Raw genomic sequence first — 17,417 nt, 5'->3', positions numbered from 1 at the left:
GATTTGAGAAGATGGAAAAATCATACTCAGCTATGATCAGAAATATAGTGACCCAACCGCAATACTTAATTCACGATAAAATGAAGTTTATATTAGTTTAATATTTTGTTAATTGCTTTTAAAAATCTTTTGTATCCATTTAAATATTTAAAACCTTTATTGTAGTTGCCACTAGAGATTGAAGTTTACTGGGTTCAACATTTTCTGATGCTAATCATTCCATTTTACTTGTTACGTACAGGACTTGGAGGTAAGAGAAAATGCTTGTTTTTTTACTAGTATTTTTTTAGTCATTTATAAACTTATGAATTGTGTTCGTATCCTTCTGCTGTAAATCCATATCGTATCACAAAATAACTTGTATATTTACATGCAGATTGTTTCAGCAAGTGAAACTTATGAATATTTAACAAAACAAATGTTAACATAACTAAAAGTCGAATTTTGACCTTCTAATTCTATATCTTATATCAAATTATGAAAGTATGTTTTAATGTTTGTTTCTTATGCTCATTTGATTTTAAGTTGACTGCATATATAAAATGATAATAAATTTGTTATCTCCTGAGAGAGAGAGAGTTGCAACTCTAAAGTACAATGCATTTGTTCTACGTGCACAAAGTTTGTTAAATTTCAAAAATGTCACATCTTTTGTTGGCCTGTTATTCTCATTTGTTATCCTGGATTTCGGTATAGTACAGTTGACTCTCTCACTATAGCATACACTATTACAACAAACTAATGAAAAGTCTTGACTATCACCCTACAAGTACCATTCTGTTGTTCCAAAGGACATTCACTGTAGTAAACCTTCCACTGTAAGAAACCGTTTCTGTGGTCATTATGATTTGCTGTAATAAGAGTTTCCAGTATTTTTATTTCCATTTATTGTACTTCTTATGCAGCACCATTATGATTCTACTTTTACTGTGGTTAAAACAGTCTGGTAGTAGTCTTTTCTGAAAAAGCTTATTGACACTATATATAAAAAAAAATGATTAAATTAAATATATATGTGTGTAATGTATGTATTTGATATTCCTACTCCACCCCCAAAAAAACATAAAATGTTAATCTCAAAACTTTAATGGTAGTTCAGTATCTGTCAGTCTTCTGGCTAGGCAGTTAATCATGACAAATTATTAAATGCATCATAATTTCTTTTCTTTGTAGGCGGTGTTATCTAACAATCTTTATTTAATGCAAATGCAATTTTTGTAAATAGATTTTGATTGTAAGTCCATACCTACTTATTATTGCTTTGTTTTGGTATGTCACATATATATACAAAGCAACTCTGAAGCCTTATAGCACACAGACTGTAGTTAGCATGCTTAAGTTTCATATGATGTACAGAATTTAACATCTAGGTATGTTAGGAAATGTAATGCAATGTTTGTGATTGTTCTTCCTCACATTACATGCTTCCGCTGTTTATAACACCTAAATTAGGGGACTAAAAGTCTCCCACCATATTATAGAATTGAGGTCCTTCTCCCTTGTCTCATGATGTCTGTTCTTTCTTTAGTGTTTGGATGGAGTTACTCATTCCTTGGCCATTGATTACCTGACATAATCCTGCTAGATTTATTTATTTATTTTTTTTGTGAGGTCATATGGAAGGCAAACTATTGCATAACTTACTTTGACGCAAGCTTTGCTCTCTTCCCTCTACCTTTTAAACGTACCCTGCTGGCATTTTAAATAAATTTGGAGATGGTTCACTTTGTTCACACGAAGGTGATCGAAATTGGACACATGCTTTGTCTCATAGTGTCATTTTATATTGTATTCTTTTAATACTGACTCACAACAAATTAAACACACTGGCTTATCATCGATCAGTACAAAAAAGTACAAATTGGTCCACTTTTCATTTAAAAACCTAACAAGAATCACTTGATTTACTCTTTTTACTCGTAGACGCCATAGTGATGGAAAGTGAACCCAAATAATGATCCAAAATGGCCGTGTAATGGTTATTATCCACTGAATATGTCTCACACTAATGAAAAAAGTCTGGCAATATAAAATCACAATAGGCTATGGCTGACACGACGAACCTGATTGCGCATATACATGAATATCAGACTGTTCACGACTGACTGTAGATGAGATCCTCTTGTATTTATATGAAAGTAACGAAGTATCGAGAATCTTTGAGATGTATCTGAAAGGCACTAGACAGTGTACTCGAACAAACTACTGCTTCAGCCATCTACCTACGACTTTAATACTAGTACTTAAGTACCGCTTGGCTCTGGTAGATGGCTGAAGAAGCATGTCTATTTATTTTTATAGGATTTTATGTAAAGTATTAAATGCGCAGTGCTCCTTGTGAATCTGAAAAGCATCTTACAATTCTATAAATTCCACAGTATAGCGTAGTGACCCATGGGCTTCATTGAAATTATTTTTTATTTAATCGTATTTTAATGTTAAGTAGTTATTTTTTCAAAATGGCTGGCGGGCCATGGCAAAGAGCTCTGCTGGCCACAGGTGGCCCGTGAGCCATTCGTTGAAGACCCCTGCCTTAAGGCATGTAATGTCTGATGGTTCAGCATCATAAGACACTTGCAGCATGTGCACCATTCACAGAATGGACTAAATAGCTGGCCTGGTTGGCTGAGTGGTTAGCAAATCTGCTCTTCAGCAAGAGGCTGTGGGTTCAAATCCCACCAAGGGCATGGATGTTTGTGATTGTCCTACTAACCAATTACTATATGTACTGCTGTGACCTATGTCCTGGCATAGCATGACCTTTAATGTGTTTGCAGCATAAAAAATAAATAAATAACAACAGCACATTATTTCCCCACAAAACACACACACACAATCACTGTCTGCTTTAATTATAATCAGAAGATATAGAAGAAGTCAATACTTATCTTTGTATTGAAGGAACTTTAAAAAAAAAACGGTCATCCAAATTTACGTCATATTCACTTGCTTTAGATGAGAGCAGAGATGTGAAGGATACAGCACAACTGGCTATCTTTGTCCGCGGCATTGATCAACAATTCAATGTGACAGAAGAACTGCTAGTGCTCATACCTATGAAGGGAATGACGAAAAGCACTGATATTCTTGAAGTCACTAAGAAAACGTGCCAGCGTTTTGACCTCAGCTTAACCAACCTCGGAGGTGTGGTAACTGATGGTGCCCCTGCTATGGTGGGAAAGAACGAAGGGTTTGTTGCGCTGCTATGGAAAGAACCAGAACTAGAAGGAAAAGATTTCGTCCATTATCACTGTTTAATCTACCAGGAGAATTTGTGTGCGAAAACTAATGGATTTGAGAATGTCATGAAAGTTATTGTGACTGTCGTTAACATTATTAGAGCAGGAGGATTGAATCATCAATTCCAAGAGTTTTTTGACCGAAGAATGTGAAGCAGATCACGGCGATGTGGTTTATTATAGTGATGCGCATCGGTTGAGCAGAGGGAAGGTTCTTAAAAGAGTGTTTGGCTTAAGGAGTAGAATACAGCCGTTCATGCAAACCAAGGGGAGAATCCGATTGTGGAATTTAACAATCTGAAGTGGATGACAGACTTTGTCTTTGTGACCAACATCTCGTTGCATATGAATGACCTAATTATGCGGCTACAATCCAAAGATCAGCTGTTGCACACTCTGTTTGATCACATCAAAGCTTTTGTGGCCAAGCTTAAACTTTGGAAGGCACAACTCACAAAGAAAAGACTTAACTCATTTTCAGCTTCTCACTGAGTCCAATTGTTCGTCTCTTGATCAATACGCTACAAAATTAGCCAGTTGCGAAGTGAGTTCGAAGAGAGATTTAGTGATTTTCATAACCAACAGTCTCCTTTAGATTTATTTTCAATGCCATTCAGTGTTAATGCTGCCAAAATGCCAGGCTCAGTACAAATGGAGCTGCTTGAACTCCAAAAGAACTCTTCTTTGAGAGAAAAAATATTCAAGGTGCCCTTGCTTACAAAGTCTACGTTTCTGAGGACTCATTCCCTAATCTTCGCCGGCATGCTTTGGAGATGTGCACTTTTTTAGGAAGCACATACTTATGTGAGCAGTTCTTCTCCAGAATAAAGCATGTGAAGTCCAAGACAAAAACTCAGATTATGGACCAACATCTTGAGAATACTCTGCGCATAGCGACTTCCAACATTGATACCAACATCGACAAGCTGATGAAGGAAAAACATTGCCAAGTTTCCCATTGACATTGTAAAAAATGAATGTTTTCTTCATTAAATTATCTTTTTTCAAGTATTAATTGTATTTACTTATCATGAACCCGACTCCTACCTACGCTCTTGAAGCTGAGTTTGTTTATTTTTATAGGTTTTCATGTAAAGTATCAAATGCACAGTGTTCCATGTGAATCTGGAAAGCATCTTACAATTCTAAATACCACGGTATAGCTTAGTGGCCCGCAGGCTTCATTGAAAGTTTTAATGTGACCTGCACTGTCTGAAAGGTTGAAAACCTCTGCCTTAAGCAATAGTTATCAATCTAGGGTAGGATATGAAGCAATGGTCAATATTGTTTATTTTCGAGCACAACTCCCACACATACTCAATATTCCATCCACTTATTCAATACAATATAACATTAAAAACACAACATCCATGTTTATTTCATTAACACTATTACATTGTGAGCTACCATTGTAGTTATAACTACAATATAGTCATATCATACTTTTCTTTTTTTTGATATGCCACTACCCTGCAGATGCATTCTCTAATTAGATTTGACATGCTGTGAACTGTTTTGTTATGGCAGCAAAACTATTGAGAAATTCTTGAAAACTCTCTTATCATGGTTTATTCCAAGGAATTATGAGTGGTTTATTTATTCGTATGGGGTTCTCTCCTGTCCCTTTGTGGGGTAGTAGGTTGAGCCCTGCTAATGAGGGATTAGGTATGTATATATATATATATATATATATTTTATGACTGTAAATCTGTGTGTTCATGGGGCCAGTTTGTCCATTCTAAGGGATGAGAAACCTAAGGTTCTGAGTGAAAAATCCCTTTACCTCTGTATGAGATCAGCTAACTCGCCTTTAGTTGAAAGAGACCAGATAAAGGTTTCTCGTGTCACAGATGGGAACCGAACTCGGATCTTTCCGACCAAAGGACTTTGTCTATACTGACTGAGCTATGGAGACTCTTATTATGAGTGGTAATACATCATCATCAACTCCATGTTTTAAAAAAAAAAATCTGTGTGGAAGAATAACTCAGCTATTCATTAAATAATATTATGCTATATGAATTAATATACCAAATTAGAAATTTAAAAGGTAAGTATATGCTGGACTTCTGCTCAGTTCATGGATTAACACAATATTCCAACATAAAGATGTTCACGTGGAGAGAAGACACAAGAAATAAGAAAAGCCTCATTGGCTATGGCATTGTTGATAGTGATGTCTTCAGGCTGGTTCAGGATACAAGAGTATAAAGAGGATTTGAATTTGGAAGTGGCCATTATTTAGTAAAGCAGAATAAAAATGAATATCACATTTAAAAAAGAGTTTGTAAAAAAAGTTTTAAAAAGAAGTATAGGGAGCAGCTTTTACAAGTAAACTGTAGACTTGACCATACGAATATTATTGAAGAAAAAATGAAACAGATTCAAGACAAGACTCAAATCTTAGTGTCAGTGGCAAACTCTGAGAAGACATTGATTGATTGATTCAGTTAGGGAGGTATGTAGTGAAGTTGTCTGCAAAGATAGAAAAATAGGAACCCCCCCCATGGTGAACACAAGTTGGCAGATGCCCTAAAAGAATATAGATAGAAAAAACTGTAAGAGATGTATGTGTAAAAGTAGTTATGGGAAGAGTTTAAGAATACAGAAAATAAATATCAGGAAGATGGCAAAATAATAAAGGTGACATGAAAACTGAGATAAAGGTATTCTAGATGTCTAGAGTAATTATTTTGAAAGACTGTTAAACAAAGCAAGCAGTGACAGAACCATACTAGAACACTTTCAAGAAGAATGCAGAGGAGTACATATCAATACTTGAGGTAGAAAAAGCCTTCAAAAACTTGACATGTGGAAAGGCAGCTGGAGTAGATGATATTCGACCAGAAATGCTTAAGTGTGGAGGTATAAAAGTTTTGCAGTGGCTACACTTCATAATTCGGAGGGCCTGGTCAGAATGTTGAATTCCAGATGATTGGAGTAGAGCTATCATAGTTCCCATCTATAAAAAAGGAAATAAAGCTGAATGTGAGAATTAGAGGAATTTCTGTGCTGTGTTCCAGGTAAGATTTATGCAAGCATACTTGAAAAGAGATTGAGAAAGATTGTGGAGGAGAAGCTTGTGGAAGAACAAGCTGGGCAGGCCAAACAAAGATTGTCAGGATCAGATTTTCACTTTAAGATAGCTGAAAAATCATAGGAATATGACAAGGAGCTGTACTTAAGTTTTGTAGATCTGGAAAAGGCATACAAGAAGATGCCCAGAGAAAATCTTTTCAAAACACTACTATTATATGGAGTAAATGGAACAATATACAGAGCAATACATAGTCTATATTTAAGTTGTCAGTCAGCAGTATCCGCGCGGTTAGCCTAGTGGCTGTGTGCTTCGTAACCATATGACTGGGGAAGGAGTGTCCCAGGTTCGATTCCCGTTGAAAATGTGAGGAATTTGAGGATTTTCCTCAGCCATAGCCAAGTTAGCCAGTCTTGGGCACAGAAAGTAGGTTTTTTTCCACCAGTTTATCTTCGTTTTTTCATCCTGTAAGCAGGCAAACTAGCTCCGTGAACACACACAGATCTACAGCCATAAAAATACTTACCCCCCCCATGAGGGGGGGGCTCAATTCACCCCAATAGGAGGGACTGGGGAGAAAAAGGGAAGAAAACTCCATATGAATAAATAAGTCAGCAGTTAGAATTGAAGGAAATACAGGAAGATGATTTGATGTATAATCAGGGTTAAGACAAGGATGCACATTATCTCTACTCTTATTCATCATTTATATGGATCACATTAGGAAAGAAAGTGATATTAGGACTGAAATTAGAATTGGACATGTCAAACCTAGTTCTTTGCTTTATGCAAATGATGTTGTACTCCTGATCACATCTACAAGGGTTGTTTGAAAAGTTTGGTAAATTTCCAATAGACAGCGACACAGTTCGTTCATTCATACTATTGTCGGCATGTATCATCTTTTTCATGATCTCTGGCAAAATTTTAGCCATGTGCAATGCATAGTTCTTGTTCGGCAAATATGTAAAATGACCATGTTTGTATTTTTCATAAAAATGGAGAAAAATGAGTTTTGTGCAGTGATAAAACATATTAATCTGAAAAAAGTGGATTACCCAGATCAAAGCCGAGTTAGATGCAGTTCATGGGGACTCTGCACCAGCATTAAAGACTTTATTTTTGGATAAATGAGTTTAAATGTGGTTGTAAGTCCATCGAAGATAAAGACACTCTAGACGTCCAACCGAGATCACTATGAAGGAAATGATTGACAAAATCCATGGTATCATTAATAAAGACCGCTGAATGAAAGTTCGTGAGATTGCTGAGATTGTTGGCATCTCAACTGAACTGGTGTATAATATCCTGCACATGAAAAAGCTGTGTGCATGATGGGTGCCGCAATTGTTGACTTTGATCAAAAATGAATGCAAAAAGACATTTCAATGCAGTGTTTGACGATTTAATAGCAATTCGCAGGATTTTTTGTGTCGATTTGCGACTGCAGACGAAACTTGGATCCACCACTACACAGCTCAGTCCAAGCAGCAGTCAAAACAGTAGAAAATGCCCAGTGAAAGATCACCAAAAAATAAAGCAAAGTCCATTTTGTCAGCTGGGAAGGTGATGGCCACTGTTTTTTGCAATTCCCAAGGAATTATCATGATAGACTATTTGGAAAAAGGTAAGACAATGACAGGAGTCTATTATGCATCATCGTTGGAACTGTTATATCTTGGTGACTTTGGTCTTATTGGCGTCTTATCTCTTATTTGTCCTATCTTAAACTTTATCTTTTGTTATTAAATTTTAGTACTTTACTTATTATCAGTTATTTCGTTTGCCATCCAATTTATATTATTTAATGACTGTGCCAGCCGGCAACTAAATTCTGATACACTAACCAAGATTATTTAGTTGCTGGCTGGCGCAGTCATTAAATAATATAAATTTGTTGGCAAACGAAATAACTGATAATAAGTAAAGTACTAAAATTTAATGATAACAAAAGAAAATGCAGGGATCATGAAGTATGCAGTTGTGGTCCCGTTTCTTATATTATTAGTGGATTCCCCTTTTATGCACAGTTCGTAATTTTCCAAGCGTTAATTCAATCCACAGAAAGCATGACAAACTCATTGGATTAAGAAATACGTTTATTTTAGCACAAAACATAATGATACAAGTTAGTTAATCCTTAAATTAAAAGAGTCTGGGTTCCCTCAATTTTCTTAATTTAACACATCCAAAATTTTTACACTGTAATTCTCTATACTGACACAAATTCCTTCACTTATATATATATATATATATATATATATATATATATATATATATATATATATATATATAACTATCCTCAGACTCTGACAACATATACTAAATAACCAATCTACTATCACACATGCTAATTACATATATATACAAGTCAGTTCAGTAACTCTGACATAGATTTCTTGAGGCAGTGCTCCTTGTTATATTTTAGACTTAATCCTCCCCCAAAATTTTAGTTAACATTGAATTAGGTTTTAACAGTATAATATTATTATTCTTTAGACACAAACAGTTCGTAGCCTCGGTCTCCTACTTGGCTCAAGCTTAAAATGCCTTTTCCTTAGATATAGACAAAATGTCCAAACTGCAGACAATTCTTGTAACACTTCACGGAAATGGGCTGTGTTCTTAAACATCAGTTCTCCTTACCTCCACGGTTACTCCGATATTAATATGAAAAGATTTCTGCTTACCGTTCTTGCTTTATCTGGATATTCGGATCTCTTTACTGTACTTTCTTTAATGACAGCTTCACTATTCTTTTGTCTTTTACACTTTTCTTTTACTTTAGATCTTTTGTCTTTTACAATTATATTGTTTCACTCACTCACTGTCGCGTTTACATGTGTGTTGTGCTCTGATGATGCTGAGTTGAAAATTAGCGAAATATTAGCGTTAATAAAACATCTTTGTTGATAAAAGTGTTTGTGGTGTTGTTAATACCATGAAAAATAAATCATGAATAACCATCAACGCCTAAGCTTATCTGTTAGATATATACAAGTCAGTTCAGTAACTCTGACATAGATTTCTTGAGGCAGTGCTCCTTGTTATATTTTAGACTTAATCCTCCCCCAAAATTTTAGTTAACATTCAATTAGGTTTTAACATTACTATTCTTTAGACACAAACAGTTCGTAGCCTCGGTCTCCTACTTGGCTCAAGCCTAAAATGCCTTTACCTTAGATATAGACAAAATGTCCAAACTGCAGACAGTTCTTGTAAGACTTCACGGAAATGGGCTGTGTTCTTAAACATCAGTTCTCCTTACCTCCACGGTTACTCCGATATTAATATGAAAAGATTTCTGCTTGCCGTTCTTGCTTTATCTGGATATTCGGATCTCTTTACTGTACTTTCTTTAATGGCGGCTTCACTATGCTTTCTTTTGTTCCACACGAAACGAAACACTCTTACACTGAATTATACACTGACGTTAACTCATCAGTGGCCCTTTCTTCTTAGGAATCTGGACACACTATAGTTGCAGCTTTGATCCACGTAGCACACATAGCAAGAGGAGGAGATTCTTGCTACGCATGGCGGCAAGCTTTTCACAGCTATACAGCCTTCCGCACAGGAAACCAGATACTGACAAAACGAGAAGAAAAAAAGAGCGATTCAAATCCCCGCCGAAACCTATATACACCAAAACAGCACCCTCACTTGGTGGTGTCGTCATACCGGCTGCTGCCGATTGGATACCGTGGCCATGAACTATCTTCGACATGGCCTAAAACTATTATTAGCTTGTACACATCTGTTTAGAATTTATACATGATTTTCTACTTTAATAGATTTAGTAACCTTCTCGATTTTGTTTATGGGATACTTTAACATTGCTTAGAATTTACTAATCTGGATATACACATGCTCTTGGGTCATTAATGAGCACATTTTCTGTTTGGAGGCACAAGTATGTCCTTATCCACTCCTTCTGAGCTAACTCCATGTTGGGTCGGAAAAAGGGGATGACGCATCACATTTTCTGCCACAACAGAACGTTTTAAAAAAGAACTGAAGAAAAAACGGGCCAGATTGGTGCACAAAAAAAGTGCTCTTTCATCAGACAATGCACCCTTCCACACATCAGCCGTTGCAGTGGAAAAATTGCATGAATTGAAGTTCGAATTGGATCCACATCCACCATATTCTCCGGACTTGACCCCCGTGCGACTTCTTCTTGTTTCCAAACTTAAAAATTTGTCTCAGTGGGAAAAAATTTTTCTTTGAACAAGGATGTCATCAGGGCTGTCAATGACTATTTTGCACAATTTGACAAATCCTACTTTTTAGATGGGATGAAAAAATTGGAAACTTACTGGACCAAATGTGTAGGCCTCGATGGAGACTATGTTGAGAAATAAAGGAGATTTTTTCCAAAAAAAATGTGTTTAACTTATTTTTTTACCAAACTTTTCAAACAAGATTCATAGTGCAAAGTCTCCAGGATTCTCTAACTAAATTGAATAACAGCCATAACAAATTTCACATGAAAATCAGCTATAAAGAGACCAAAACTATTTTCATAGTTTTAGTCTCTTAGGAGATCCTATAGAACAAAAAGAGCTCAACATCACCAGATTTCAAGAAATGTACTATGAACATAAGAAGCTTGAATGGCAAAGAAATGAAGCTGGCTTAGGAATTGAATAAGTACCAGATCAATATAACAGGGATGACTGAAACAAAAAAGACAAACTACTGAGATCTTTCTAAGTATTTGTTGTTTTAAGGATACTTGCGACATAAGACTGAATGATATAATCACGTAATCACAAGAAAGATATTTATTTAACCAAATATTTCGGTCTGGATATTTCCTTCTTGTAATATTTCCTTCTTGTAATACCACCGACGATGGTCTGCTATTTCCAGACCGAAATATTTGGTTAAATAAATATCTTTCTTGTGATTACGTGATTATATCATTCAATCTTTCTAAGTAATAAATACAAAATGTTGTATTCAGGCAATAACAATCAGGGAAAAGAATGAGTAGCTATAGTATTCAACACTAAATACAGGCACTCTCCGGATTACGAAAGAGATATATGTTCCTGAGAACATCTTTGAGTCGGATTTGTACGTAACTCGGATCCCTGATGTACAGTGCATATACGATAATAATATTACCTGTGTGCTAGTCTCTAGCGTAAAGATGCTTAGCCAACGAACTGCTTACATCATGCGGGTTTGTTTACATGTACAGAAGAAAGAAGTTCCCAAAATATTAATTTAATTATTAATTATTCTTATAGGGATACTTGGGATCCCATTTGTAAGTACGGAATTTCATAAGTCGGGTCGTCTGTAACCTGGAGACCGCCTGCATGAGCCTTATCTTCTCTGGTAGGCAATGTCAAGTAGAGTGACGTGGGCAAATAACAGAATGGGGAACTGGACAGTGAGACTTATTTGTATCTGTGGTTCTAGAGAAAGATGTTGAAAGTTTTTCCCCACTTGGTTAGACTATAATAAATTTAGTTCAATCCTTTATCCAAGTGTAAGGAAACAAAGTTTGCACCTGAAGTATCTTCAGGACTGAGGCAACTCTGGTAAAGGTGGACCAAGCTTTCATCACTCCTTGTCTTAGTATCTCCCATAATGCAAAGCACATCTCCTTGCAGACATGTATAATGCTATGCATTAAGGGAAGGGCCACTATCCAGACTGGTTTCGACCTTTATTGAGGTCTCATCAGTGGGTGCCAGACCCAGAGGTGATACCAAGGTTGAAGCAATGCAGAAGTCATATTTACCTACATGAGTTCCCAAAAGGTGTCTCACCTTATTATTAAATTACTCTGGATTTAGAGAAAGATGTTGGAAGTTTTTCCCCACTTGGTTAGACTATAATAAATTTAGTTTAATCCTTTATCCAAGTGTACGCAAACAAAGTTTGTGCCTGAAGTATCTTCAGGTCTGAAGAGAATCTTTTTGCAACTCGTATAGGTAAATATGACTTCTCCATTGCTTTCACCTTGGTATCACCACCTCTGGGCCTGGCTCCCACTGACGAGACCTCAATAAAGGTCAAAATCGGTCTGGGTAGTGACCGTTCCCTTAATGCAGTGTTTCTCAAATTTTAGATATCTGCGTACCCTTTCTTAAATTTTCATTATTACTAAGTGCCCCCTTATCAAATAATAAATAAATAAAGCATATTTCATTGTAAATGTCTATTTTATTTGAATTTATATGTTCATGTAAACAAAAAATATGATTTATTTGGAATAGGTTCCTCTTTGTTTCACGTCCATGAAAATCCACATTGCAAGTAATTCGTGTCATACTTACGAAGATTTTCATCTTCTTCCTAGTTGGTTCTCTAGAGATGTCAGACGACACACCCTTATCAATTTCATTTGATCCAGATGCAATATCGTTTTCCTATTGCTTACACCTGCTTGTATTTGCTATATTGCTCTCTTTTGTGGGTTTTATAAATCCAATCTTTAATCAATGATCATACACAAGAATTTGAAAGCTAAATAAATTACCATATTTAGTCGAATATAACTCCAACTCTTTTTTCCAAAATTAAAGCTAAAATATCGTGGTGCGAGATATATGCGGGGATTTTGGGAAACTAAAGTTTTCAGAAAAACCTGAAAATGGTGTGACTTACCAAGAAGCTCCTACTCACTATCGCTACTTTAGGTATCGAGAACAGTTCCTTGTGTACATCGTCAAAATCATCTACCCAAATAGCTTCATCTTCTTTCCCATTATTTCAAGAAAAAATCACCTCAAGTCTTGTAAATCAGTAATTTACAAGACTTGAGATACGTTGAGCAGCTATTAAGAAGTGCATATGATTGGTGCTGTATTAACAAAAGATTGCGTGAACCAAAGACAAATTAGCATTGCAATGGTTGAGTTGAAATGCTTATTCTCTTCAACTGAATTCCATAATATCTGAAACACATTCACTATATATTTCTTAGTTTTAACATGTTCATGATGGGGTGGTATCAAGCAAAACCATGTGTTGCACCGGCAGCATGTGGTTTTGCTTGAGTCTAAAAAGCAGTTTCTGTTGGAGGGGAGATGTGATTCATTAATTAGTGCCTTTTTTTATCCCAGTTGTCTCTAATTGCATTGTTTGTTTAGAAATATAACCAAAAATTGCCACGTACCCCCGGGGATACACGTACCACACTTTGAGAAACACTGCCTTAACGCATAGCATTATACATGTCTGCAAGGAAATGTGCTTTGCATTATGGGAGATATTAAGACAAGGAGTGATGATGAGAGCTTGGTCCACCTTTACCATTAGTTGCCTCAGTCCAGAAGATACTTCAGGTGCAAAGTTTGTTTGCTTACACTTGGATAAAGGATTAAACTAAATTTATTTTACCTATGATTCCACAGAAGATTCTATTATGGTAGAAGTGGTTAAATTTTTTGTGCTAAGAGAAAGCAGCTGACACAATGAAAAAAGAAAAGTTGGTCCTTGTTGGGGATCTAAATAGCAGAGTAGCAAATGATTTTCAGACATACAGAAATATTTTGGGAAAATGTGGAGGAAAGAGCAAAACTAATACCATATTTACTCAAATATAACTCGCCCTCGCGTATATCTTGCATCCCTGATTTTACTTTATGAATAAAGAAATTAAAAAGTTTTGCATATACTTCACACATGAAAAAAGTTTGATTGTTATGGCAGTTTCAAATATTTTGGAATCTGGTTGAAGAAATCGGCATTTCAACTCAATAATCATGGGCTTGCCTTTGTCATTGAGTCGCACGATCTTTTGTTAATACCACACTAATCATATGCCTATGAGAAACTATCCCTCATGTAGGATAGGTTCCACGAACACTTAGGACCTGAAATAATAAAACAACTTTCGGATGTGAATACTGATGTGCCCATTATTCCTAGTGATCTTACCCCTTGTCTACAGTCCTTGGACATATCAGTCAACAAAAGTATTCAAGGACTATGTACAAAAATTCTACATGGAGTATATGGCAGCCAGCATCTATGACATGACTCTGGCAAGGAAGATTAAGAGATCATCATTGGAACTGCTGTGCAACTTTTGGGAGCTTAGGAGGACATGATTTTACCAGAAATAATTGCCAAGAGTTTTTTAAAAACCATCTCTTAATGCTATGGATTAAAAATGTGTTAATTTATAGAAGCATTATTGCTAAAGATTTAAATATATCGCTTGATGAAGATGAGTGTCCAATCACTTAAATAACGATAATTAAAATTTAAGTGCATTCATTTTATGAATAATGTGAGCAGTTATAAATTACATTGAATGCTGAGGATTTAATTATAAACGTCAATTTAGTTTTTTCCTCAAAAACTTTTCGAAAATCTCCGCATATATCTCCCACCACCATTTTTTAACTTTCATTTGGAGGGAAAAAAAAAAAAGTCTGCATTATATTCAAGTAAATACAGTAATAATGGCAAATACCTGTTGGATTTCTGTTTAGGACATGGACTGGCTATAACGCAGTTCCTACATAAAAATGTGCATAAATTCACATGGAGAGAATCCATGTGGGAAGGTTTATGTGTTCATCGTACATGGTGATTAATTTTAACAGTATAGATGAGAACACAGACTGATAAGAAAATAACTATTTATTAACTTATTGCTGATATTTCGCTGGTATTCTATCCATCATCTTCAGAGCACAAAAACCAGTTTGTCACAGAACTCAAGTTAACCACAATCTGGTATAACAATAGGATTAGCTTGAACAATTGTAATGTACAACACAAAGACTGAGGTCCTAATTAGGTGCCATTTATGTTGGGGGGGGGGGGATACACTAAGAAAAAGCAGGCATTAACTTAAGATGACTGATGACTGTCACCCAAATCTTTGGCAATTTTATACACCATACTTGTGTATAAAAGTAAATTGTGTATAATACTTGTGTATTATAAGTCAGAAAGGTTGTTCCGGGAACAACCTTTCTGACTTATAAAAGCTTCTGTGCAGCACTTTTTTTCAATCAATCCTATGTTTAGGGGTATCTAAAACATGGTTTGCTAGACCTGACTTGCCACAGTGATAGTGTCTGATGTATTTTTATGTTAAATGATGTGGATGTCCACAGTTCTTGCCTGTCTGTAGTAAGCTTGATCACATGAACAGGGCACTTCATTGACTCCTGGATGTGATAAAGGAGAGATTCTGACCTTGGGTGAACACATGAGAGTTGCCAATTTTACATACAGTTTAAATACGGTGCATAGTTGATGTTTGTTAAGCACTTTAAATATCTTTTCAGATGTGCTTTTAATGTATGGGATGGTAACAATTTTCTTGTACTCTTCTGCAGTAGATTGTGGAAGAGATTTCTGGGGAGCATTTTGTATTTTGTCTATCGTATGGGGATTACAACCATTGGTCAAGATGGTGTGATGAAAGTGTGCGAGTTCAGCAGTGAGAGCAACGTCATTGGTACAAATTGCTCTAGCTCTGTGGGTTAGTGTTTTTAGGATACCATATTATTGAGATTGGTGATTGTGTGATTGTATAAATATCTCCCTTTATGTGTGGATTACAATGGAACTGGAAGCTAATGACTGTCTACCCTTCCTGAATACACTAATCACACATCTTCCAGATGGCTCCTTATCATTCTCAGCTAAATGAAACAATCGGTGACAGCACAGTGGTAAAAAAACACTCGACAGGCATGCAATCTTCAATAACATATCCACACTTGAAGTAGAAAAAGCTATCAAAAGCCTGATAGGAAATCCTGATGTGGAAAGGTAGCAGGAGTAGAAGATTTTCGAACAGAAATGCTCAAGTAGGAGGTATAAAAGTCTTGCAGTGGCTTCACTGCATAGTTCAGAAGGCTTTGACAGAAGGATGAATAGATGATTCAAGTAGAGCTCTCATTGTACTCATATACAAAAAAGGGAAATAAAACTCAACAAAACTGATACAGAGTCATTTCCCTACTGAGTGTTCCTGGTAAGATTTATGCAAGTATGCTTGAGAAATAGTTGAGAATTCTTGTGGAAGAGAAGATTCGTGAAGAACAAGCTGGATTCAGGCCAAATAGAAGCTGGCAGGATCAGATTTTCACGTTACGACAAATAGCTGAGAAATCATGGGAATATGACAAAGATCTGTATTTAAGTTTTGTAGACTTGCAAAAGGCATGTGACAAGGTGCCAAGAGAAAAGCTATTCAAAACACTACAGTTATATGGTGTCAGTAGGGCATTATATCATGCAATACATAGTCTTTATTTGAGTGGTAAGTCAGCAGTTAGAATTGAAGGAAGTACAGGAAGATGGTTTAATGTTAAATGTGGTGTCAGACAAGGGCGTACATTATCCCCTCTGTTATTCATTATCTATATGGATCACATATGAAGGAAAGTAGTATTAAACCATATCAAAATTGGAGATATTAATCTCAGCTCTTTGCTTTATGTGGACAATGTTTTACTTCTAAATGAATCCACTAGAAGTCTACAAGATTCCCTGACTAAATCGATTAACTGTTGTAATAAATTTGGTATGAAAATGAGTAATAACAATCCAAAGACGAAGAAAATCAGCAAAAACATTGAAAATACCAACTGCATTGTAAATGGAGAACCTATAGAACAAGTAAAGCATTTCAGCTACTTAGGCACAATTTTTACTGAAGACAATAAATTAATGTAATGTAAGAAAGTTTTAAAGCGAATAAAAGTTGAGCAGCTCTCAGATGTGAACTGTAGACTAAAATACAGAAATATTATTGAAAAGAAAATGAAAGAGTTTGAGAACAGGAATCAAACCTTGGAGATTCAGTGGCAAACTCTGAAGGAAACATTGATTGATTCTGCCAGAGAGGCATGCGGTGAGGTTGTGTGCAAGGATAAAAAAATCAGAACTCCCTGGTGGACACAGGAAGTTAAAGAGGCAGTGAAGGAAAAGAAGAAAGCATATCAAAAGTTCCTGGCAAATAAGTCAGCTTTTACTCTTACAGAATACAGAGACAAATGTAAGAAAGCTAAACAGTGTGTAAAACTAGCTAAACAAAAGTCATGGGAGGACTTTGGCAAGAATATAGAAAATAAATATCAAGAAGGTGGCAAAATATTCTGGAGGTTGTTGAAGAAGCTTAGGAATGGAGGAAAGAGTGCTGTAAAAGG

General features: G+C 35.8%; 1 protein-coding gene across 1 annotated transcript in view; it reads left to right on the top strand.

The window, feature by feature from the left end:
• Positions 1-17,417, top strand: part of LOC150109435 (transmembrane protein 164) — a 177,982-nt gene that overhangs the window by 122,052 nt on the left and 38,513 nt on the right. The window contains exon 4 of the mRNA XM_090408187.1: positions 166-250. Within this exon, the coding sequence (XP_090264313.1) occupies positions 166-250 (85 nt within the window). The remainder of the gene's footprint in view (positions 1-165; positions 251-17,417) is intronic.

The sequence above is a fragment of the Typopeltis vanoorti genome, chromosome 2 (assembly GCF_054136105.1).
Source record: "Typopeltis vanoorti isolate ZY-2024b chromosome 2, IOZ_Tvanoo_1.0, whole genome shotgun sequence".
Classification (NCBI taxonomy): Eukaryota; Metazoa; Arthropoda; class Arachnida; order Uropygi; family Thelyphonidae; genus Typopeltis; species Typopeltis vanoorti.
Note: the sequence above shows the minus strand (reverse complement) of the source record. Positions and strands in the feature narration are given on the sequence as shown.